This window comes from Lutra lutra, chromosome 17, assembly GCF_902655055.1.
Source record: "Lutra lutra chromosome 17, mLutLut1.2, whole genome shotgun sequence".
NCBI classification, from domain to species: Eukaryota; Metazoa; Chordata; class Mammalia; order Carnivora; family Mustelidae; genus Lutra; species Lutra lutra.
Genome location: NC_062294.1, coordinates 54,259,685 through 54,284,065, shown reverse-complemented (window position 1 = coordinate 54,284,065; position 24,381 = coordinate 54,259,685). Strand labels below are relative to the sequence as shown.

Here is a 24,381-nt window from a genome sequence, read left to right as displayed (position 1 = left end):
CCAAGGTTCTGGGATCGAGCCCCGCATCGGGCTCTCTGCTCAGCGGGGAGCCTGCTTCCCCCTCTCTCTCTGCCTACTTGTGATCTCTGTCTGTCAAATAAATAAAATCTTTAAAAAAAAAAGTTTCATTCATTCTCAAGGCCTAAGCTCTCTGTTCTTGGTTGGGAAGTCCCAAATTACCCTCTTCTACTAACATCTAATCTGCAGTGTAACCTTCTGTATGTTGCCAGCCACCAGCACAGCTGCCCTTTGATGTCCTTCCTGTATGCAAAACAGAGTCCTCCTACTGCCCTCGAGTGTATTCGAGTATATTTGAAGAGTTAAGCTCTCTGTACTCTGACAGTTATTTCCAGGTTGACATCTCCCCTTCTGTAGTCTGATCGGACTTCTAATTCTGTATTTTGCCGGCACCCAGGATAATGATCCTGGGAAGTCCTCTTTCCTTCAGCTTTAGTGTTGGAGCCGGAGATCATTTTTCCTCCCAGTGAATCCTCTTACTCCTAGTGCATTTTACTTAGGTTCTGCTGTGCTGCTGTACACTTGAGGTGCTTGGTCACTGTGAGTTGCCTTGAGTTTTCTCTATTATTTCTGACAGTCTCTGCTATGTTTATTAGATTTTATTGTTTTGAAAAGTCTTTTGAGAACTGCACACTCTCCGTCCCCACCTCGGAGGAGGCTGTGATCATTTAGTCTTGCACTGCACCAGTTGTTGCACAACATTGGCTGTTTTCACTTGTCCAGTTAGTCCCTTTTAATGGTGTGGCTGCATTCCTCGGTGGGCAGGGGGCTTAAAACAGTGGAATGTGATAAGAAAACAGGATGAATGAGAACTGGTTAAAACAATAAGAGGTCTACATATACTTAGAGGCTGAGAAGTAGAGTGAGAAGTTTTGGGGCTGTGGTAGGAGGAAGGTCAGAAAATGTCCCAGAAACAAGTGACAACCTTATTCCAAAGAGGAGGAAGTGATATATTTTATTGAATAGCACAGGTCATATAATGTCCATTGAGCTGAGGACTGTGTCTGCACCACACTGACTCAGTCATGATCACACGTTTTATTTATTTTTTTTTTAAAGATTTTATTTATTTATTTGACAGAGAGAGATCACAAGTAGACAGAGAGGCAGGCAGAGACAGAGAGAGAGGGAAGCAGGCTCCCTGCTGTGCAGAGAGCCCGATGCGGGGCTCGATCCCAGGACCCCGAGATCATGACCTGAGCCGAAGGCAGCGGCTCAACCCACTGAGCCACCCAGGCGCCCCAAGATCACACGTTTTATTGTATTGTTTTACTGGTGGGTATGAGGCTTCTTTTTCCATATAGAGAAAAGGTCTCTGTCTTACTCTTCCTTCCTGCGTGTAGACTACATAATCATTCACTGACACCATTACTTGCATCTGTTCCTCACGTTTTGAACGTAGGTCTTGTTTTGTTTTGTTCTTAAATTTTGTTTTTAAATCAGGGATGTGCGTAAACTACATGGGAACTTTTTCAAACCACTGGCTTTGTCTCTTGAGATTTGGTTTCTAATCTAGTAGGTATAGGGAGTGCCCTGAGCATATGAGGTTGGAAATAAATGCTTGCTAGACCAGCTATGCTTGGATCCCTGTCTTGGAGAACGGCCACCCTACTGCACTCTGAAAGTTGGATCTAGTGAAGGACAGAAATACCTTCTAAGTTTCAAAGTCCAAGTTGTAAAGGGTCGACATAGGTGCGTAAAATTCTAAAATTTTTAGCATTTGATTGTGAGGCATAGATAGGCACTGTTTTTGCAAAGTTAGAGAAAATTGAGCTTTGGTAAAATGTTACAGAAAGAAAAAAGTACTTTTTGGAAGAATTATAAAATGAGTTCTGTAAAGGGGTGCCTGGGTGGCTCAGATGGTTGGGCCTCTGCCTTCGGCTCAGGTCATGATTCCGGGGTCCTGGGATCGAGCTCTCTGCTCAGCCAGAGGCCTGCTTCCCTACCTCTCTCTCTGCCTGCCTCTCTGCCTACTTGTGATCACTGTCTGTCAAATAAATAAATAAATAAATCTTTAAAAAAAAAAAGTTCTGTAAGAAAGATAGCTGAGTTTCAAATCAAAATGATGAGTCAGTAAAAAGATTTTGGAGATGGAAATGGGGAAGGCAATGTGGGAGATTTTTAATAGATTGAAAGGAAATGGCTGATTCCTGTGGATTTTATATTAATAATTGGCTTAGAAAGTGTGAATTTGGGGCATCTCGGTGGCTCAGTCGTTAAGCAGCTGCCTTTGGTTCAGGTCATGGTCCTGGGGTCCTGGGATCGAGCCCCACATCGGGCTTCCTGCTCAGCGGGAAGCCTGCTTCTCCTTCTCCCACTCCCCCTGATTCTGTTCCCTCTTGTGCTGTGTCTCTCTGTCAAATAAATAAATAAATAATCTTTTTTTTAAAAGTGTGAATTTGGTTCTGTTTTAACTTTGTAAAGCTATTTATAGATAGTCTTACTTGATAGCTTGCTCAAGTCTTGCTTGGTAACTGGGTAGTAGCATTGAAACATAGAATGTTACAGCTTAGAGTTCTAGGAAAAATGGTAGATAAGGCAGGTTGATGTTTTGTTCCTGGATGGGGAATGAATCTCTTAATTGGTGGATGACAGAGATGATGTAGGAACAAATTGAGAAAGAATGTGGCATTAGTTGAAAAAAGAAAATTTGGGGATGAGTATGTCAAGTAGATTATAATGGCAAATATAGATGTGGTTTATATGGATATAAATGACCTATATCTGTGCTGTCCATTGTGTTGGCCACTGGCCACATATGGCTATATAAATTTAATTAACATTAAGTAAAATTACACTGCCACTCTGGTCAGCCACATTCAAGTGCTCAGTGCCACACATGGCTAGTGGGCACCATATTAGAAAACACAGATACAGAACATTCCCAAGATTGTAGAAAATGTTATTGAACAGCACAGTACACAGTTATAGTATGACTAAACTAAGTGGAGAAGGTCATGTTTCCACCAGTCAGTACAACTGTACTCTTCTCTGGGACAAGGGCAGATAGTCCAAGGACCTTTTTTTTTTCTTTTTAGAGAAAGAATGTGCATGCGCATGAGCAGGGTGAGGAGGCAGGGAGGGAGAGAGAATCTTAAGCAGCGTCCATGTTGAGCATGGAGCCAGTTGCAGGGCTCGTTCTTACGACCCTGAGATTATGACCTCAGCCAAAATCAAGAGTTGGATACACTGACTGAGCTACTCTGGTGCCCTAGAGGACCTATTTTTAAATTCTAGGTGGACATATATGTGTCAATATATTGATTGGACTGAGTGAGGTTGTATCATTTTTACGTAAGCTATTGAAGTATTGAATACAGTATTACTCTTAATAGGTGATTGGTGTTTTATGTAAGTTTAGTTTTGGTGTGCAGGTGGAATGAAAGGGGAAAGGTTTAGTAACAAGGCAGTTGTTGAATATTTTATCTCAGTAGTCTTGGGATGAGATGCTTTAGGTCCTGCATTCTGACTTTCCAATTCTACCCCTTTCTTTTTTTTTTTTTTTTTTTTTAAGATTTTATTTATTTATTTATTTGACAGACAGAGATCACAAGCAGGCAGAGAGGCAGGCAGAGAGAGAGGAGGAAGCAGGCTCCCTGCTGAGCAGAGAGCCCTATGCGGGGCTCGATCCCAGGACCCTGAGATCATGACCTGAGCCGAAGGCAGCGGCTCAACCCACTGAGCCACCCAGGCGCCCCTACCCCTTTCTTTTGAAAACCCACATTGTTTATATGTTTGATCAGTGTTTGTTTGATGTCTCTGGATTTATTTTCAGATGCCTCTCCCAAAACTCTTAAGACTTGGAATCCATGAAATTCTTTTCCTGGGTCTTCCTCTTTCTCTCGTCATTCTTGCTATATTATCTCATCTGGTTCTGTGCAGTCCAAATACTTAAGTACTGTTTAGGTACTCATGACTTAAAATTATTATCTGAAGGGGCTCCTGGGTGGCTCGGTTGGTTAAGTGTCTGGCTCTGGATCTCAGGGCTGTGAGTTCAAGCCCTGCACTGAGCTCCATGCCCACTTAAAAAAGTGGTATCTGAAGTCTAGAGCTTTCTCCACACTCATAGATCTAACTGGAAACATCATATTTGTTCTTGAATGTGTATATTATCTCAGACCTGATATGTCCCTCAAAATGGAGCACTTGATTCTCCACAAATGCCAAACCTCTCTCCCTAATCTTCTTCACCTTATTAAATGCCACCAGCAGCTATCCAGATGTGTAAACCACATACTGAGAAGCTATCCTGGATGATTCCCTTTTCTTCCTCTGCATTCATTCTTACAGTGAGGCTTATCTTTCCTCTTATCACTGTCTTTCCCTTCTCTGTACTGTGTCCTTGTTCTTGTACATTTCTCCATCTCTATGGTGGTCAGTCATGCTGAAGCTGCTGTTACCTCTTGCCTGAACTCTGCGGTAGCCTCCTGTGTATTCTCTCAACATCTTCATCCCTCCGGTTTATTCTTCATACAACAGCCATATTGGGATATATTGGGAAATACCAATTCAAAGTGGGTTGTGTTCCTTCCCAAAAATGTCCAGTAGCTTATGGCCATTGCTCTTAGCATAAAATCTAATTTATAAAAAAGTCTTACTACGTCATCTATATGTTCTCAATTCTTCCTCCCTTTTCCAACTTAACTATTTCCACTTCACTTAAGCTCAGGATAGTCCAGGCACACCAGCCTCTCTTGTATTTCTTGATCATGCCTGAGTTTTTTTGCCTCTGGGTTTTTGCATTGGCTGTTCCTTCTTGGAACAAGTAGGCAGAGAGGCAGGCAGAGAGAGAGTGGGCGGGAAGCAGGCTCCCTGCTGAGCAGAGAGCCCGATGCGGGGCTTGATCCCAGGACCCTAGGATCATGACCTGAGCTGAAGGCAGGCGCTTAACCAACTGAGCCATGCAGGCGCCCCTTATTCTGATGTTTAAATATCATAATGTAATATATTCCCAAACACCAGCACATTCAATATTTGTCGGGTGAATGGATCCATCCCTTTTGTCTTCTTTTGTTTTACTCCAATCACAGTGTGGTTCTGTTTTTACTTTTGTCTCCATTTTGCAAGGTCCTATTTGGAAAGAAGAATCCCAAGTTATATTTATTCATTGTAGGCTATCCATTGTTCTTTTTAAATTAGCTGTTCTTCCTTTTGCAGTTTTAAAATACCGTCTTTTTTCATAGAACATAGACAGGGATCTTATAAAGAGCTAGCCCAAACCATGGCACTTTTTTTTTTTTTTTTTTACACATTTTCCCCCTTAAAATTATCATGGATGTTTTTATTGTTCTTTTTCCTAGAAGAAATATGGGAGATTGATCATATGCACTGGCACCCAGAAAACCAAAACGAGAATAAAACCTTGGAAAGAGATCAGCAAAGTTATGCACTTGGAAATAATTCCGATTTATGTGAAAGTCTTGTTCCTTTAACACAAAGACACAATAAGTTTGGCTCACATTGTAAAAGTTTGAAACCACATTTGGGTTTTGTTATTCAGAATAGAAGATATGCAGGAGAGGACTCTGATGAGTTTAGTGGATGTGGGAAATCATCAGTCTATATCCAGCAGGATACAACTCTTAGTGGACTTAAATGCCATGGATGGGTGAAACCCAGTGGCACTAGATCACAGTTCAGTGAACATCAAAAAACGTATACAGAAGAGAAAGCACATGAATGCAGTAAGTGTGGGAAAGCCTTCTCCAGGAAGGCACAGCTCATTAGGCATCAGAGAACTGAAAGAGGAGAGAAGCCACACGGATGCAATGAATGTGGGAAAACATTCATGAGGAAGATTCAGCTCACTGAACACCAGAGGACTCATACTGGAGAGAAACCCCACGAATGTAATGAATGTGGAAAAGCCTTCTCCAGAAAGTCGCAGCTCATGGTACATCAGAGAACTCATACAGGAGAGAAACCCTATGGGTGCAGTGAATGTGGCAAAGCCTTCAGCCGGAAGTGCCGGCTCAGTAGACATCAGCGATCTCACACTGGAGAGAAGCTCTACGGATGCAGTGTGTGTGGGAAAGCCTTCTCCCAGAAGGCATACCTCATTGCACATCAGAGACTTCACACGGGAGAAAAGCCTTATAAATGCAGTGAATGTGGAAGAACTTTCTTTTTCAAGTCGGACCTGACCAAGCATCAGAGAATTCACACGGGAGAGAAACCTTATGGATGCAATGAGTGTGTAAAAGCCTTCAGGAGCAAGTCAAAGCTCATTCAGCATCAGCGAACTCATACTGGAGAGAGACCGTATGAGTGCAGCGAATGTGACAAAGCCTTTGCCCACGTGTCGGTCCTCATTAAACATAAGAAAACTCACACAAGAGAGAAAGCTATAAATTCACTGAAGGTGGAGAAACCTTCCTCAGGGAGTCCTAGCTCTTTGTACATGAGTGAACTTGCACAGGAGCAAAACAACATGAACACAGTGCCTGTGGAAATACCTTCTTTGGGAACTCAGCCCTCGTTAAACCTCCATGAGTTCCTCGGGGGTAGAAATGTAGTGTTTGTGGAACAGCCTTTTCTAGGAAGTCAGGCCTCAGTAGGTAATTGGGAATTTCCACAGGGAATAAGTCTTGCAAATGCAGTAAATGTGACACCTTCTTTGATAAATTATGTCTTATATGTTATAGACATTGTGTAGGAAAGAAAATCGCTGGTACCAGAATATATCTGATATCAGAAAAGCCTGTACAAGAATCCTCAACATATGTCAGAGTTCATTTTGGACACAAATGCTATGGGATGCAGTGGTGGTATAGAGGTATAGAGGTGGTATAGAGGATAAGTCTGTGAGAATTCTGACTTATTAAATTTCTATGAAATTTCACTGGGCAGCAATGCAGATAATGTGAGAAAACCTTTTCCTGGAGGTGATACCTCCATTGGTATCAAAGAATTCCCACAGGACCAGAACATTAGGAAAGAATGTGATGATGTTTTCAGTGATAAATTCTACCTCATCCCATCAGAGAAGTGTAGAAACCCCTCTAGAGACACCGAATATGGGCAACGTTTTCAGTAAAATGTGGAAGAACTCATAGGAAGGAGAAACCCCTGAACACAATAAAAGATGGAAATTCTAAGCTGGGGATTCTATTGCCAAACTAACGAATGTGTCACAATTTTGAATCTTGGGAATCTGGGAAAGACTTCTCTGATAAATGAAATCCTGTGTTATGTAGCAAAAACCTATGAATGTGATGAATATGGAGCTACAACTTTATTAGTCTCTTATGGCTGTTGTAACAAATTACCATGCATTTGGTGGCTTAAAACAACACAGTATTATCTTACAGCTCTGGAGGTCTAGAATCTGAAATGCGTCTTGCTGGACAAGGGGTTGACAGGGCTACATTTCTTTTTGGAGGCTCCAGGGAGAACCTGTTTTTCTTTGTCATTCCAGCTGCTAGAATTTGCCTGAATTTATGGTTTGCCGACCTCTTCCGCCTTCCAAGCCAGCAGTGGCTGGTCAACTCTTCCATCACTCTGACACTGACTCTTGCCTCCCTCTCCTACATTTAAGGACCTGTGTAACTACACTGGGCCCACCCAGGTAATCTAGGCTAACCTCCCTATCTTAAAATCAGCTAATTAGCAACTGTAACTCCACCTACTACCTTGATTTCCCTTGCCTTATACTGTGACATACTCACAAGTCCTGGAGGATAGGATGTAGACATCTTTGGGGGCCATTATTCTGCCTCCTTCAGACCACCCGCTGGCACCCAATTATTTGTGTCCATACCACATGAAAAATACATTCAGTCTCTCTCAGCACCTCCAGATGTCTCAACCTATTACAGTACCAACTCAAAGTCTAAAATTCCATCTAAATCTTGAGTTTAAACGCTCTAAATCAAGAATTGGTTGAGGCTCTGGATATGATTTGTCCTGAGGCACAATTCCTCTCTGTGAGCCTGTGAAATTCTAGAAACAATTCACATGGCCCTAAAATACCCAATTGCATCTTTTACTTTAAATGCCTTTTGCCACATAATGTAACATATTTACAGGGTCTGGAGATTAGGACATGAACATCTTTGGGAGTCCATTCTGTCTACCACAAAAACATTAGATGTCAGAGTATTCATACTACAGGATATTCCTACCTAGCCATTAAATAAATCTAGAGAAGCGTGTTCACAGAGAAGTAATTGTCTTTGATAATTACAGTCCAAATACAGTAACTTTTTTTCTACAATCAGGGACTCTTACACCTGTGTCATTAGATGTGACAGCAAGGAATACTATTAAGACATATAAATAAAAAGATCAGTACTGGAAAAGAACTCATAAATGCTCTAAAGGAATGTGAGATTTATGTGCTGCTAATGCTGCCAAATGTATTCGTATGTATTCTGAAATTGTATAAATCAACATCCTATTCTGAGCGTAGAATGCATATTCCATAATGGACCTAAGTAACAGAATTCTTCACAGCTAATACCAACGACCTTTTTTGTTTAACACGAAATGTTTAATTTTATTCACTCAGTAAGTAACAAAATATATGAATGGCCTGTCTTCAGACAGGGTAGTAGGGAGATCAGCACAGCTAACTTGAAAGAAAGGAAACAAATGAAGGGAGTCTTATGACTACCCCAGCCTGGACAGAGTTTCCATTCTGTAGCATAGGGAGGGGGAATCTCATCAGATCCTGGCAGTTTCTCTGAATTGAGGCAGAGTTTAGAGTTTGGAGAATTCAAGGTGGCTTAAATTTATGGCACAGATTAGAGGAGAGGAGAGAGCTGCACCCAAAGCGAACCCATTCCCCCACATGATTTGAAGTTGTAATCAGCACGTATGTGTGAGGAAGCTCCCTGGGCTGGAGGAAGAACCACTGGAACGAACAGCAGAACTATCCTTGGAACTTGCACAGGTTGGGAGTAATTTGTTTCCACCAGTTGGGATGGAAACCCCTCCCAGTATTTGGAAAGTCACAGCAGAACTTCAGAAAAATAGTGTCTCAGTGGGTCACTCAGATTGGCTCTAGAGTAATGGCTGCTCTGAGCCCTCCTGACAAAGGATAGGTGCAAGCTGCTACAAAACCAAACTGTCTCCAAGCAGTTTAACTGCTTCCCAGACCTACGCCCAGTAGTATTTAAAGAAGAGAAAGCGGGGCGCCTGGGTGGCTCAGTGGGTTAAAGCCTCTGCCTTCGGCTCAGGTCATGATCCCAGGGTCCTGGGATCGAGCCCCGCATCGGGCTCTCTGCGCGGCAGGGAGCCTGCTTCCTCCCCTCTCTCTCTCTCTCTGCCTGCCTCTCTGCCTGTGATCTCTATCTGTCAAATAAATAAATAAAATCTTTAAAAAAAAATAAAGAAGAGAAAGCAGTCCATCAACTGAGAAAACCAACAATGTGGAAATCACAGTGTCTGGCATCTAGTCAAAACTTACCCAGGTATGCAAAAAAACAAAACAAAATTAGGACCTATCAACATGACGAAAAGTCAGTAGAGACCCAGGATTGACCTGAGTGACAGAATTAAAGAAAATCATGTCAAAACAGCTATTATATATACTCTGTCTGCTTAAGAATGTTGTAGTAAATGGATTATTAAAAATTACTGTGGGGTTTCTTTCCACATGAGCAAAGGGGTAGATGAGGCCAGTCTAGTGACTGGAGCCCCAACCCTAGGTTGTTCAACCTTCCAGGAAGAGGTCAGAAGGAGATGATTTCCATCAGGACCAGACCTCATGAGGAGGAGACCCAAGCCCAGCTGAAGTTGGGGAGTGTAGTTTGGTCTCTTTCTAGTCCCTCTGGCTTTTCTGGGAATGGAGGCACCTGTGCTGAGGCACAGTTTTCTGGAAGGTGCAGTTTGAGATATATTGTCTTCCTAGTTAGTACCTAGTGCTTCTTGGCTGTTTGGCTGCCACAGGGGTTCTGGGACATGCAGTCCATCTGCCTTTGTTTTTCTTCACATGAGAATTCTGCCTGGGTTCAAGTAGCTATTAAAGAGGGTGCCTGTCAGACCCTATTAGAGATGACTGGGGCTTCTATATGCAGCATGTGAGGGAATTGGTTTTCTTTGGTTAGATTCCAAGTTCATCCCGTGGCTCAGCTTGGAAAAGGTCAGATCTTGGTAGGTCTTTCCTGCTGTGTGGCTGCCGCAAGAGATGGCTCTAGAGAGCTCTTGTTGTGTGGGAGGCATTTGCCCTCATTCCGCCTGCTCTGGGGGGCTAGGTGGACCCCATATTAGGAGCTTGGGAAGGGAATTTGTGGGTCCTACTGAACCTTACTGTTCTGTTTATCCCATCCCTTCTGCTCCTGGTCACCAGAAAAAACTTTGGTAGTCTGTGTTCTGTGGAGTGTTTTGTCCTGGCCTCCTCTTAACAGCTCTTGTCACCACAAACAGAAAACTTCTAGAACAGTGTCTGCCATGCAGTGCCTTGAAGACTAAGCAAGCAATTTTGAAATAGTATTGTTATGAGTGGGATGATGATTTCAACGGAAAGAAATTTGATTTACCTACTTTAGAACCTCACAACACAGTCTCTACAGATTTACAGATTCTACCTACTTTCATCTTGATTTCCAGTCTAGAACTTGGGTCTCAGATTTTAGAACCTGCCAGACCTCAGGGAAGAAGTCCAGAATCAGCTATCCCACAAGAAGTTGCCTAGTGCTAGTTCTGTATAGGGAAGCAGTTACTCCAGGTTTGGCTTTCTCTGTATTTGTGTTTTAGGGGTGAAGGTAGACTAGAAATTCCTAGCTGGTGTGTGGGCTGATTAGTCTGCTCTCTGAGGGCTCCATTTTCTAACCCCAGCTTTGTGCTTTTAAGAATTCATCCTTCGTGGGGCACCGGGGTGAAGTTAGACTAGAAATTCCTAGCTGGTGTGTGGGCTGATTAGTCTGCTCTCTGGGGGCTCCATTTTCTAACCCCAGCTTTGTGCTTTTAAGAATTCATCCTTCGGGGCGCCTGGGTGGCTCAGTGGGTTAAGCCGCTGCCTTCGGCTCAGGTCATGATCTCAGAGTCCTGGGATCGAGTCCTGCATCGGGCTCTCTGCTCAGCAGGGAGCCTGCTTCCTCCTGTCTCTCTGCCTGCCTCTCTGCCTGCTTGTGATCTCTCTCTGTCAAATAAATAAATAAAATCTTTAAAAAAAAAAAAAAGAATTCATCCTTCGTGGGGCACCTGGGTGTCTCAGTCAGTTGAGCATCCAACTCTTGATTTTGGCTTGGATCATGATATCAGGGTCGTGGGACTGAACCCTGTGTTGGGCTCCACACTGAGTGTTGAGCCTGCTTGGGATTCTCTCTCTCCTCCCCACCCCCCACCCCAAACCCCTGCACTCACATGCTCTTGCTAAAAAAAGGAATTCATTCCCCCATGAAAAGAAGGGTGTTGAGTAATTGTCAAAACTAAAAGCTGGGGTGCCTGGGTGGCTCAGTGGGTTAAGCCTCTGCCTTCGGCTCCGGTCATGATCTCAGGGTCCTGGGATTAAGCCCCCACATCAGGCTCTTTGCTCAGCGGGGAGCCAGCTTCCCCCTCTCGCTCTCTGCCTGCCTCTGTACCTACTTGTGATTTCTCTTTCTGTCAAATAAATAAATAAAATATTTTTTTTAAAAAGACTATTAAAAAAAACTAAAAGCTAGTCTGTCATTGAAATGAGTCTTTTATTCTTTTTTTTTTTTAGATATTTATTTATTGGACAGAGACACAGTGAGAGTGGCACAAGCAGGGGGAGTGGGAGAGGGAGAAACAGACTTCTCGCTGGGCAGGATGCGATTTGGGGCTCCATGTAGGGTTCCATGTGGGGCTCAATGTGGGTCCTGGGATCATGAACTGAGCCAAAGGCAGAGGCTTAACAACTGAGCCACCCAGGTGCCCCTTGTCTCCTTTACTCTTTTTTTTTTTTTAAGATTTTATTTATTTATTTGACAGAGAGAGATCACAAGCAGGCAGAGAGGCAGACAGAGAGAGAAGGGGGAAGCAGGCCCCCTGCTGAGCAGAGAGCCCGATGCGGGGCTGGATCCCAGGATCCTGAGACCATGACCTGAGCTGAAGGCAGAGGCTTAACCCACTGAGCCACCCAGGCGCCCCTCTCCTTTACTCTTAATCAGAGCTTTCTTGTCAGATATTCAGAACCAGAAAAGACAGTAGACTTTAAAATGCTGATGATTGGGGCGCCTGGGTGGCTCAGTGGGTTAAGCCTCTGCCTTCGGCTCGGGTCATGATCCCAGGGTCATGGGATCGAGCCCCACATCGGGCTCTCTGCTCAGCGGGGAGCCTGCTTCCCCCTCTCTCTCTGCCTGCTGCTCTGCCTACTTGTGATCTCTGTCTGTCAAATAAATAAATAAAATCTTTAAAAAAAGAATGCTGATGATTTCCAAAGAACAGAAGAAAATGACCAAGGCCCTGGTGGGTTTTTGTTTCTTGCCCTTGTCATCATGGATTTGCAGAGGCTTATAAAAATAACAAGTGGAAATAGGCAAACATTCCTAAATTCAGAATTGAAGGAATAACAGCCATCAATCAACATTAGGGCAAAGGTAGAATAATGAAATGTAGACCACTGAATTTGCTAAAGGAATGCAGGTGAATAGATATTTAAGAACGTATGATGTAGGGGGGCCGGGCTGGCTCAATCGGTTAAGCAGCTGCCTTGGGAAGAGTGGTTCCCTTGGGAAGAGGTTCTGCTCAGAAGAATCTATATCTGGGTATGATGCTGGAGAATTCTAGCAATCTGTGACAAAAGTTAAAGATGATTGCTGTGTGTCCTGCAAAGTGTCACAGACAATAGCCTTTCCTTTTTCAGTTGCCCTGGCTTCCAAAGAGCTTCAAGATACTGGAGTTCAGTTTATAGGCAATAGATTCTTAGTCTGTCTTCTGTTCCCAGATAGAATTTGTGTGCTTTTCCCTTCGATAGATACTTGATCTGTCAAGGTGAAACTGTGTCAATTCCTGAGACTTTCGTGCTTTTCCTTAGATATCTCCCACCAAGCCCAATTATAAGTGTCCAAGTCTTTGTCATTTCCCATGAACAGGCTATCCAGCTACCAAGCCAGATATGATCCTTAATTTTGAGCATAAAGAAGAGTCATGGAGCATAGAAAATGAAATGCAATGTCAGTACTTTTCAGGTAAGTGAGCAACTGAGAACAAGAAGATGTGAGACCTTGAAAGTAACGTAGTTAGCCATGAGGGGATGACCCCTTCCAAACGCATTTTAACAAGGGTCAGGCTTTAGAGGTCCTTACAGACACCTAAATAATTAATGAGGCTCTCATTTGCCAGGTGTTTCGGGGAGATGTGCACCTCTTTTTCTCTCTTTGGATTGATTTATGTTTGGTAGAATGTTTCCTGTACAGCTTCCAAACCTCCTCCTCCTCTTCTATTTCCTCTCTGGCAATGCCCCTTCCTGTTTTCTCAGCAGCTCTTATTTTCACCCCTTTTACCTGATCAAGGGATGTAACAATTCTAGTTAACACAGAAGCCTTTTATCCTAAGTTCAGGTTTTTGGACTTCAGTGGACCTTCTCTGAATGTATCAAAACAAGCTAGAAGGTGGGAATGTTGACCACAGTGGTGGTGTCTAAATATACTAGAGCTTGTTGTCTGTTGCATAAAAAAATTAGAAAAGAATCCATAAGAGGGGTGCCTGGGTTGCTAAGTCGATTGGGCGTCTGCCTTCAACTTGCGTCCTGATCCCAGCGTCCTGGGATCGAGCCCTGCATCAGGCTCCTTGCTTGGTAGGAGGCCTGCTTCTCCCTCTCCCACTCCCCCTGCTTGTGTTCCCTCTCTCGCTGTATCTCTCTCTGTCAAATAAATAAATAAAATCCTTAAAAAAAAAAAAAAGAATCCGTAAGAGGGTTAACTATGCTTATCTTTGAATGAGAAGCTGAGATTCTTCATTCTAACCTGTCTCCACCAGATATTTATTCAAGACTTATGTTGGCATCTTTCTTTGGTCATTGTCTGCACCTGATGGATGGACTTTGTCCATTCTCTGGGCATCTTCACAAGTCTCCAGAGTCAAGAGATCATGAAGCTTCGTCCTTGCCTATTTCTATCATTTGTTTCTAGTGTGGTTTATTCATTTTCATGGCTTTAAGAATACTATTTATATGCTGATGAGCCCCAAATTTCTGTCTCCAACCTAGACTTTCTTCTTTTATCCATACACATTCACCTATGTGTTTCATTTCTGCACTCGGAAATCTAATAATTACTTCAAACGTCATGTCACTCTTGGTTCCTCTTCTCACTCATACCATAAATCCAGTCCATCAGCGAGTGTAGTCTGTACTTTCTCCTCATTGTATCTGGAGGTCCTCTACTCCTTTCTATAACTATTGTTTCATCCAAGCCCCAACATCCTTTGTCTCTTGCCAAAATTATTATAGTTTTCTTGAGAATGCTCTCAGTTCTTTATTCTTGCTTCTCTCTCTTCTCCACGTAATAGCCAGATTTCTTGGTCTTTTTTTATTATTTATTTTTAAAAAGTAATAAAGTTAGTTGTTCCATCCTCTCACCCCCAAAATTCATGAAGACAAAAAGAAACTTTAGAAACATGCAGACTTATAAAGACATCAGGTTCAGACAATTATCTGAGTATGGAAGATAACTAAACCATCATATGGAAATAACAGTCTTCTGAGTTGGAGGAAAGAGGGAAAGATCTAAAGTATAATAATAAAAAAAAAGTGATATGTGCCATAGCAGGTCTTTACTGATTTTCCCAAGCACAGTCCACAATCCTAAAAATAGTATTTATGTCACAATACTTAAGACCTCGTTAGTGTGATAACTGATACATATATATACACACAGGATGACATTCTTTTTTTTTTTTTAAAGATTTTATTTATTTATTTGACAGAGAGAGATCACAAGCAGGCAGAGAGGCAGGCAGAGAGAGAGGAGAAAGCAGGTTCTCTGCCGAGCAGAGAGCCCGATGCGGGGCTCGATCCCAGGACCCTGAGATCATGACCTGAGCCGAAGGCAGCGGCTTAACCCGCTGAGCCACCCAGGCGCCCCCACAGGATGACATTCTTAAAGTGAAAATCAGGGCATGTCATCTCTCTCCCACTATTACCTTGAATGGCATCCTGTTACTATTAGTATAATATCCAAATTCCTCCTACATGTGAGCATTTCCTGACTCCTGCCTAAATTTTTGCTTACTTTTTTATGTAAAAATTTTTTGAAGTGTAACATACCCCAAAATATATAGATATAAGGGTACAGCTCAGTTAATTTTTACAGTCAGTATACTGTGTACCAGCACTAGATCAAGAGTACCAGAGTACTGTGCAGGGTGCCATTGTGTGAACATAAAACAAATTCTCCTTTCCACATTCAGGCTGTTATAAGTAATACTCCTACATATCTTTTTTTTTTTTTTAAGATTTTATTTATTTATTTGACAGAGAGATCACAAGCAGGCAGAGAGGCAGGCAGAGAGAGAGGAGGAAGCAGGCTCCCTGCTGAGCAGAGAGCCCGATGCGGGGCTCGATTCCAGGACTCCAAGATCATGACCTGAGCTGAAAGCAGCGGCTTAACCCACTGAGCCACCCAGGCGCCCCACTCCTACATATCTTTACATAAAGGTCCTTTATTTTATATTTTTCTCCTATTGAAAATGTTTATTTGTGAGCAATTTAGACTTAGTGAGAAATCCCAAAATTATACACGAATTTCTTACATACTCTTTTTTTTTAAAGGTTTTATTCATTTATTTGAGAGAGAGGGAAAGAGAGAGAATGAGTGGGATGAAGGGCAGAGGGAAAAGCAGACTCCCTGTGGAGCAGGGAGCCTGACATGGGGCTCGATCCCAGGATCCTGAGATCATGACCTGAGCAGAAAGCAGACGCTTAACCGACTGAATCACCCAGGTGTCCCTTACATATTCTTTTTTGTAGATTTCCCTAAGTGGTAATATTTTACCACATTTGCATTATCACATTCTATCCACCTATTATTCCATTCACACACATACACACATCCTGTCTTTCTGAACTCTTTATACCGAAATACTTGAATGTGTATTTCCTAGAAATAAGTTAATTTTTCCACGTAAACAAAATACTAAAAAAAGAAAAAAATCAGAATATTGGTATGGATATAGAACCATTACCCAATCTACAGAGCTTACTCAGATTTTACTGATTGTCTCATTACTGTTTTTTATAGTAAATGGAAAAAAATATTTTTCTGGACCTTTCCTTATTATCTTGCTCATTCTATTGGGGGTACATTGGCTTTCACTCAGAAGTCAGAGCTCACTCATTATGACCCAAATCCTTTAGGTAAGAAACCATATGGATGGAATAAATGTGCAGTGAATTCTTATGAACCACTCATGACCTTGCTTCAGAGAACTTGTGCGGGAAAGAAATCTCATGAATGCTGTGATTGTAGGAAAGCCTTTCCCAGTAAGTTAAAGCTAATTACTCATCAACAAACTCACACAGAGGACAGACCATTTGGGTACAATCAATGTCCAAAAGCCTTCATTACAAAGTCAGCACTCATCTGTCATCAGAAAACTCATCATAGAGAAGGGAAATCCTATGTATGCAGTAAATGCGGGAAAGCTTTTCCTTGGGAGTCAAAACTCACCTTACATCAGAGAACTCATTCAGGAGAGAGACCCTTCAGATGCAGAGTATGTGATAAAGCCTTTAAGGTTCAGACACATCTGACTGTACATCAGAGAACTCACACAGGAGAGAAACCATACGAATGCTCAGATTATGAGAAAGCCTTCTCAAAAAAGGCTCAGCTCATAATCCATCAGCGAATTCACACAGGAGAGAGACCATATGGATGTAGTCAATGTCCAAAAGCCTTCGTTACAAAGTCAGCACTCATCTATCATCTGAAAACTCGTCATAGAGAAGGGAAATCCTATACATGCAGTAAATGCGGGAAAGCTTTTCCTTGGAAGTCAAAACTCACTTTACATCAGAGAACTCATTCAGGAGAGAGACCTTTCAGATGCAGAGTATGTGATAAAGCCTTCATGGTTCGGACACATCTCACTGCGCATCAGAGAACTCACACAGGAGAGAAACCATACGAATGCTCAGATTGTGAGAAAGGCTTCTCAAAAAAGGCTCAGCTCATGATTCATCAGCGAATTCACACAGGAGAGAGACCGTATGGATGTAGTCAATGTCAACAAGCCTTCATCCAGAAGTCAGATCTCACTAATCATAAGAAAACTCAGCATGTAGTCAGGAAATCTCATGGATGCAGTGAATGTGGGAAGGTTTTGTCCTCTAAGTCAACTCTTATTATACATCAGAGAACCCATACAGGTGAGAAGCCCTTCAAATGCAGTGTATGTGATAAAGCTTTCACATCGAATGCACATCTTATTGTCCATCAGAGAATTCATACAGGAGAGAAACCATATGAATGTTCAGATTGTGAGAAAGCCTTCTCCACTAAGGCACATCTTACAATTCATCAGCGAATTCACACAGGAGAAAGACCATATGGCTGCAGTGAATGTCAGCAGGCTTTCATCCAGAAGTCAGGTCTCACCATGTGCAAAATTGTCACGCGAGAGTGAAATCTCATGGATGCAGTGAATGTGGAAAGGTTTTGTCCTGTAAGTCAACTCTCATTATACATCAGAGAACCCATACAGGTGAGAAGCCTTTCAAATGTGATGTCTGTAATAAAGCCTTTACAGCTAAATCCTATCTCACTGTACATCAGAGAATTCATACAGGAGAGAAACCATATGAATGCTGTGATTGTAAGAAAGCATTTGCTACTTTGTCAACTCTCATTGGGCACCGGAGAACTCACACAGGAGAGAGGCCCTATGGGTGCAACAGATGTCCAAAAGACTTCTTCCGGAAGTCAGCTCTTATTAATCATCAGCGAACTCAGCATAGGAGAAAATTCTCTATGCAATGACTATCGGAATGTGAGAAATCGTTTTTGATTAATCCTGTCTATTCAGAGAACTCATATAAAATAGAAATGTCATGAACGCTTTGATTATAGTAGACCATTCTGGAACTTCTATAGGAAATGAACCTTCTAGATGCAATTAAAGCTGTAAGCCTTTCATCTGAACACTCCTCTCAGTCTACCGCAGGGATCGCACCTAAAGAGAGAAACATTGTAAATTCAGAGATTGTCAAAAATTTCATTTGAAACTCACAGGCTATGTGTTTAGGAGGAAACACCTGTGGATGCAGTGAAAGTGGGAAATCATTCTTTTCAAGTCACATTTGTTATACATTAGGATATTCGTTCAGGGGAGGGACCCTGCAGTTGTAGTGAGTGCAGAAAAGCCAAGAAAAATCACATCTCATTGTACATTGTATTTGACTTTATTATTTGTTGGAATGACATGTAGGAACATAATTTTTAGGAGTTAATAAAATTTATTAAACATAAATATTATGCTTATAATATTATAACATTTTATTAGACATAAAATATTAAGTAATAAAATCTCATGGAAATAGAAATGTTCTATTTCCTTATAAATCAGAATACCTTATAATATATAATTTGACTTAGTAAGAATACCAAAGCATTAGACTGCATAAATTTGCTGTCCTTATTTTTACTGTCTTTTGTAGTGTTTCTGCCAAGTGTGATGAACTATCACTACTTGAAACTGCTATTGTTCTAGAGCCTTATTTCTTAGATATGCAAAAGTGATAAAAGATTTGCATGGAATACTAAAAAATAAGCAACATATGAGACAAAGGGGGAGAAAAGACTTGTGTTCATGTGTGTGTTCATGTATATTTATTGCAAGTGCTGTATAATGCAGGAACTCTGGATTTATTATGAAAACACTTCCTTGGGCACTAGAAACATTTTCTCTCTTAGCATTTCCTAAAATGCCCAGTATTTACTAATATTAAGGATAACACTGCAGAAGTTGGAGTTCTTGAAACATAGCTGGAATGGAAAGTGGTTCACTTGCTGTGGAAACAATTTCGCAATTCCTCTAAAAAGTTAAATGTAGAATTACTATATGACCCTGGAGTGCCACCTGCAGCTATCTATTGAACATACTTGAAAGCAGGTACTTCGGTACTTCTACATGAAAGTAGAAGTACTACAGTACTTCTACACTGTTCACAATAATCAAAAGGTGGAAGTAATCCAAGTGTCCATCAGTGGATGAATGGATCAGCAAAATGTGGTACGTGTGTGTATATACATGTATTCACATAGATATACATAATGAATATTGGTTACCTATGCAAGTGAAATGTTGTTGAATAAACGTAAGCCTCCAAAACATGATAACTGAAAGAAGCCAGACACAAAGGACCCCATATTGTATTCCTGTTTATATGAAATGTGGAGAATAGGTAAATCTATAGAGATGGCAAATTGGTGGGTTCCAGGGCCTGGGGAGAAGAGAGCATGGAGACTGACTGATTAATGGTTATGGATTTGTTTGTTTCTTTTTTAGAATGATAAAAATGGGAACTAGGTAGAGGTGGTAGTTGCATAACATTGTGAATGTAGTAAACATCACTGGATTGTATACTTCGAAATGCTAATTTTGTTTTATGTATATTTTTACATCAATAACGAATATATTTGGAAAAAGTACCATTGAAAAACTGTTGATTTTTGGGGCACCTGGGTGGCTCAGTGGGTTAAGCCGCTGCCTTCGGCTCAGGTCATGATCTCAGAGTCCTGAGATCGAGCCCCACATCGGGCTCTCTGCTCAGCGGGGAGCCTGCTTCCTCCTCTCTCTCTGCCTGCCTCTCTGCCTGCTTGTGATCTCTCTGTCAAATAAATAAAAATAAAATCTTTAAAAAAAAAAGAAAAAAAGAAAAACTGTTGATTTTTATCTGTATTTTGAGTGCCAGCATTCTTGCAATGATAATGCAAGATTAAATGATAAAATATTAATGGTAATTAATGAAAATATAACTGCTTAGCCAAACAGATGCAAATATATCTTCTTCATCTTAATAGATATCAGCTACCAAAGCTTGACAGCTAACTTCACGCTGAATGATAAAACTTGAGAGATATTTCCTAGTTGTTTGGCAGTGAGGTCTGCTGCAACATCTCTCCTGAGCTGGAGATCTTAACCAGCACAATATGTCAATAATAAAAATGAAAGGGCTTACTCTTGGAAATGAAGAAAAAAGTTGTCATTATTTGCAGATGACCTGATTGCCTAGATGGAATGACAGGAGAATCCACAGACAGCCATGGAGAATAATAAGAGTCCAACAGGATTCTCTGGATACTTGATCAACATGCAGCTTCAGTTGAGTGCCAATAAAGTGCTAGTATATAAATACATTATCACTTGGGGCGCCTGGGTGGCTCAGTGGGTTAAAGCCGCTGCCTTCGGCTCAGGTCATGATCCCGGGGTCCTGGGATCGAGCCCCGCGTCGGGCTCTCTGCTCAGCGGGGAGCCTGCTTCCCTTCCTCTCTCTCTCTGCCTGCCTCTCTGCCTGCTTGTGATCTCTGTCAAATAAATAAATAAAATCTTTTAAAAAAAATTCCTGTTCTTTCATTCCTGGTATATGTCTCACATATATATATATATTTTTTTTACTGCCCTATTTCTAGTATTTTTTTCTTTGGCCCATGTTTTATTAGGAGGAATACTTTAAATTTCTAAATATAAGCAACACATTCAATCCTACATTTATTACTTATTGCTAAAGCACATACACACACATACATACGTTTTTTTAAAAACAGGACGAAAACTGCTAGAATGCACACCTGAGATCTGTGGTCATCTCCAGGAAGAGAAGTAAGCCTAGAAATGAGAGAGAGGATGCAGATTAACTTTTTTTCTCTCATATTTTTACATTATTTTCCTTGTATATATACATAATAATTTTTTAATAATTTACTAAATTAATAAAAATATAATTTTCTATATATTATCACAGAATTACTAAGTGCTGGAATTTGTGATATATGTTTCCACAAAGCATTTATGTCCTTCATTCATGGCATAATTTATATTCTTATATTTTGTATATGTGTCTCCCACTTTAGGCTGGGAATTCTTATAATGATCTAGTTCGGTTAATCTTGGTATATCCGAGGACTCACAACCTATTTGGGCATATAGTAGATATTGAAGAAACTTTTTGAAATGAAAGATAAGGGTTTACCTTTGAGATTATGTTCTGGACACGCACACTTAAGGATTTGGGAAATCGTCTAAATAAAGAACCATCTTGTGTGGCTGTATGAGCATAGACAGAAGCATGCTAGAATGGCTACTCTGAGTGGCAGTTTTGAGTTCACTGGTATGGAGTGCTCTTCCCAGAAATGTAATTTCTGTCCAGGGCGTTGCCAGGGGCCCAAGAGTCCCTGTCAGAGCTGGGTATATTGGAACAAGTCTGTGACCTGTGCTGTCACACTGAATTCTAATCATGACCTGCAGTCTCTTTGCTGAACTGCTTCTTCCCATGACCCCAAGAGAATGATGTTTGATGACTTTTCTTGGTCCAGACTGGGATTAGGGTCCTGGGGAATACCTTTCTTCTCTCATCCTATGCTTCCACATCATGTGGAAGGCCATGCACTGAGGCCCATACACTTGATTCTCACCAGCATGGCTGTGGCCTCCTTCTTGGTTCTTCTCTACAGGGGGATCCCCGAGACGATACCTACCTGGGGACTATCACCCAACCTGGGCAACACTGGATGTAAACTTGTCTATTATATCCATAGAATGGCCTCAGGCCTTTCTCTGCACCACTTCCCTCCCGAACAGTTTTCAGGCTGTCACCATCAGCCCCAGAACTTGTGGGGGGATGGGGCTCAAAGACAGAGCTTGGAAGAACACCGGTTCTTCCTGCTTCCTATGTTGGATCTCCAACCTGCTGAGAAGTGTCTTTGTTCCTATGCTGTTTGAAGCTCTTCAGCATATTCACAATTGTACCAAGATACAGGATTATCTTCTAAAACTCCTGAAACATCTAGTACCACAAAATACACAATTCTAATGACTTTCCCAGATGGTGTATTCATGGGAGTCATGACTGGATCCAATGTATATATGGTACTTCTCCTTCATGGACACCACCAGAGAGTGAGGCATATTCACATCCTCAGAAATGCCCACAGATTCTCACCAGAGGCAAAAGCCACTCAAACCACCCTGCTTCTAGCAAGCATCTTCATTTATTTCTTTACTTCACCAATTCTATTCTTACAATTTATAATGTTTTTTGTTTTTTCAAATCTCACCGTTGGCTGCAGAACACTATCGGCTTTCTGTTGGCATGTTGTCCCACCCTCAGCCCTCTGATATTGTTGCTTCAAGATCCCCAGCACCAAGATTCTGCTCTTAAATGGTGAATGAAAAAATCTCAAATTGCTAATGATGCACTCACAACACAATTTTTCCTCGAAGAATCTACTTATTCACTTAACTTAAAGATATATGGATGTCTAAAACATGACAGACACATACCCAAGATACTGATGATGAGAAGATCTATATGACATTGACCTAGTCATGTAGAGGCTTTCAGCTTCATATAGAAGGCAATCAAATAAGTACAATACTGTATAAATGTTAATATTATCTTGATGCTTTGTCATTTTTTTTCTTTGAAATGTTCGATGGGAGCATGGAAATAAAGTTGCACAGAAGTAACTTTGGGACATCAGAATTTTTAATGGTTTATTAGGACAATTATTAAATTGGATGCAGTAGTATGTAGTGATAAGCCATCGTCTTTGAAATAGAAGAACTAAAAAGCTATTCATTCTAACTGATTTCTAGCTGTGTAAAGTGGAGTAGGTGCAATTATTCAAACATTTGTATTGTAAAATATACCATGCAGAAAAGGCATCTGGGTGGCTTAGTCGTTAAGTGTCTGCCTTCGGCTCAGGTCATGATCCCAGGGTCCTGGGATTGAGCCCTGAATTGGGATCACTGCTCAGCAGGAGGCCTGCTTCTCCCCCTTGCTTGTGTTCCCTCTCTCACTGTGTCTCTGTCAAATAAATAACTAAAGTCTTAAAAAAAAAAAAAAAAAGCAGTCACACACGCCGCTATCAGGTTAACATAAGATGGCAGCAGCTACGTGTGAGCAACTATCTACTACCACTCAGATCAAGCAACAGAACATCCCAGAAGCCCTATTTATCCCAGTAAACTCCCCTCCCTTCATTTTTTATGGTCTAGATCTCTTCACAGAGACACTCCTGGAGTTCTTTCTTGAGTCAATTTCACTTCTCTAGATTTCTCCTTTGCTAGAGACATCCTTAGAGTCTCTTCTGCTGGATTCCCTTTTCCTTGCCCAGGGAACATTTTCTTTGCTGTAAGGACCTCAAAACTCTTCCAAAACAGCCAAGATGTCCCTGAAATACATCATGCACTTAGGTCTAGCTGAAGGGTGATGTCCAGAAGGGTCCCCAGTGGCAGGAGCTCTGTCCCTGTGGAGTTGGAGTGCACCATCCTCCTGGCACATGGATATGTTCACCAACCTGGAAGCTCTCTGTAGTTTATAGATTTTTAAAAAAAGATTTTATTTATTCATTTAACAGACAGAGATTGCAAGTAGGCAGAGAGGCAGGTAGAGAGAGAGAGAGAGAAAGCAGGCTCCCCGCCAAGCAGAGAGCCGATATGGGGCTTGATCCCAGGACCCTGAGATCATGACCCGAGCTGAAGGCAGAAGCTCAACCTACTGAGCCACCTAGGCACCTGGATTCTTTTTTTTTTTTTTAAGTAGGCTCTACACTCAGTGTGGGGCTTGAACTCACTACCCTGAAATTGCTGCTCTGACTGAGCCAGCTAGGCACCTTGTTTATAGATATATTTTTTATGGACACTTAATCACATAGGCAATGTTTAATTTGATAAAGGGATTTTACAAAAATCTTTGGTAAACATCATACTTAAAGAAACTTTGGAATCAGGAAGAAGACAATATTGCATCATCATACCCTTTCAACATCGGACTGGAGGTCTCACCCAGTGTAAAGGGAAAAATAAAGGTTTAGAATGGAAAAGGATGGGGGAAACTCACTATTTAATGAGAATATGGGAGGGTGCCATCGGGGTCTCTGCTTGGCAGGGAGCCTGCTTCCCCCTCTCTCTCTGCCTGCGTCTCTGTCTACTTGTGATTGCTTTCTCTCTCTGTCAAATAAATAAATAAAATCCTAAAAAAAAAAAATAAAGAGAATATGGGAGTGCCTGTGTGGCTCAGTTGGTTGCCTGAGACACAGAGTCACTGCTTGATGAGAGGAGGTTGCTCAGGAGAGAGTACCAAGGGATCAGTCTCAACCAGTGAAATGAGGTGAGAGCAAGAATCCTTGAGTAAATGCCCTTATTGAGGGTCAGGTAGTACCTCCTATTGGAAGTGCCCTATTGGGGAAGTACACAAGAAAAGACTGGTGGGTATTTCACTGGTGTGTTTGAATG

General features: G+C 41.6%; 1 protein-coding gene across 17 annotated transcripts in view; it reads left to right on the top strand.

Moving 5' to 3' along the window:
• LOC125088884 (zinc finger protein 577-like) overlaps positions 1–19,592 on the top strand; it is a 32,093-nt gene extending 12,501 nt beyond the window's left edge. For 14 of the 17 annotated variants that reach the window (XM_047710494.1, XM_047710498.1, XM_047710488.1 and 11 more), the window contains one exon: positions 5,319–7,557. In XM_047710494.1, the coding sequence (XP_047566450.1) occupies positions 5,319–6,673 (1,355 nt within the window). In that variant the 3' untranslated portion in view covers positions 6,674–7,557. Of the gene's footprint in view, positions 1–5,318; positions 9,220–13,016; positions 13,103–16,279 lie in introns of those variants that run through there. The other 3 variants (XM_047710490.1, XM_047710489.1, XM_047710499.1) reach the window with 3 other exon arrangements.
• Positions 19,593–24,381: the final 4,789 nt, after the last annotated feature.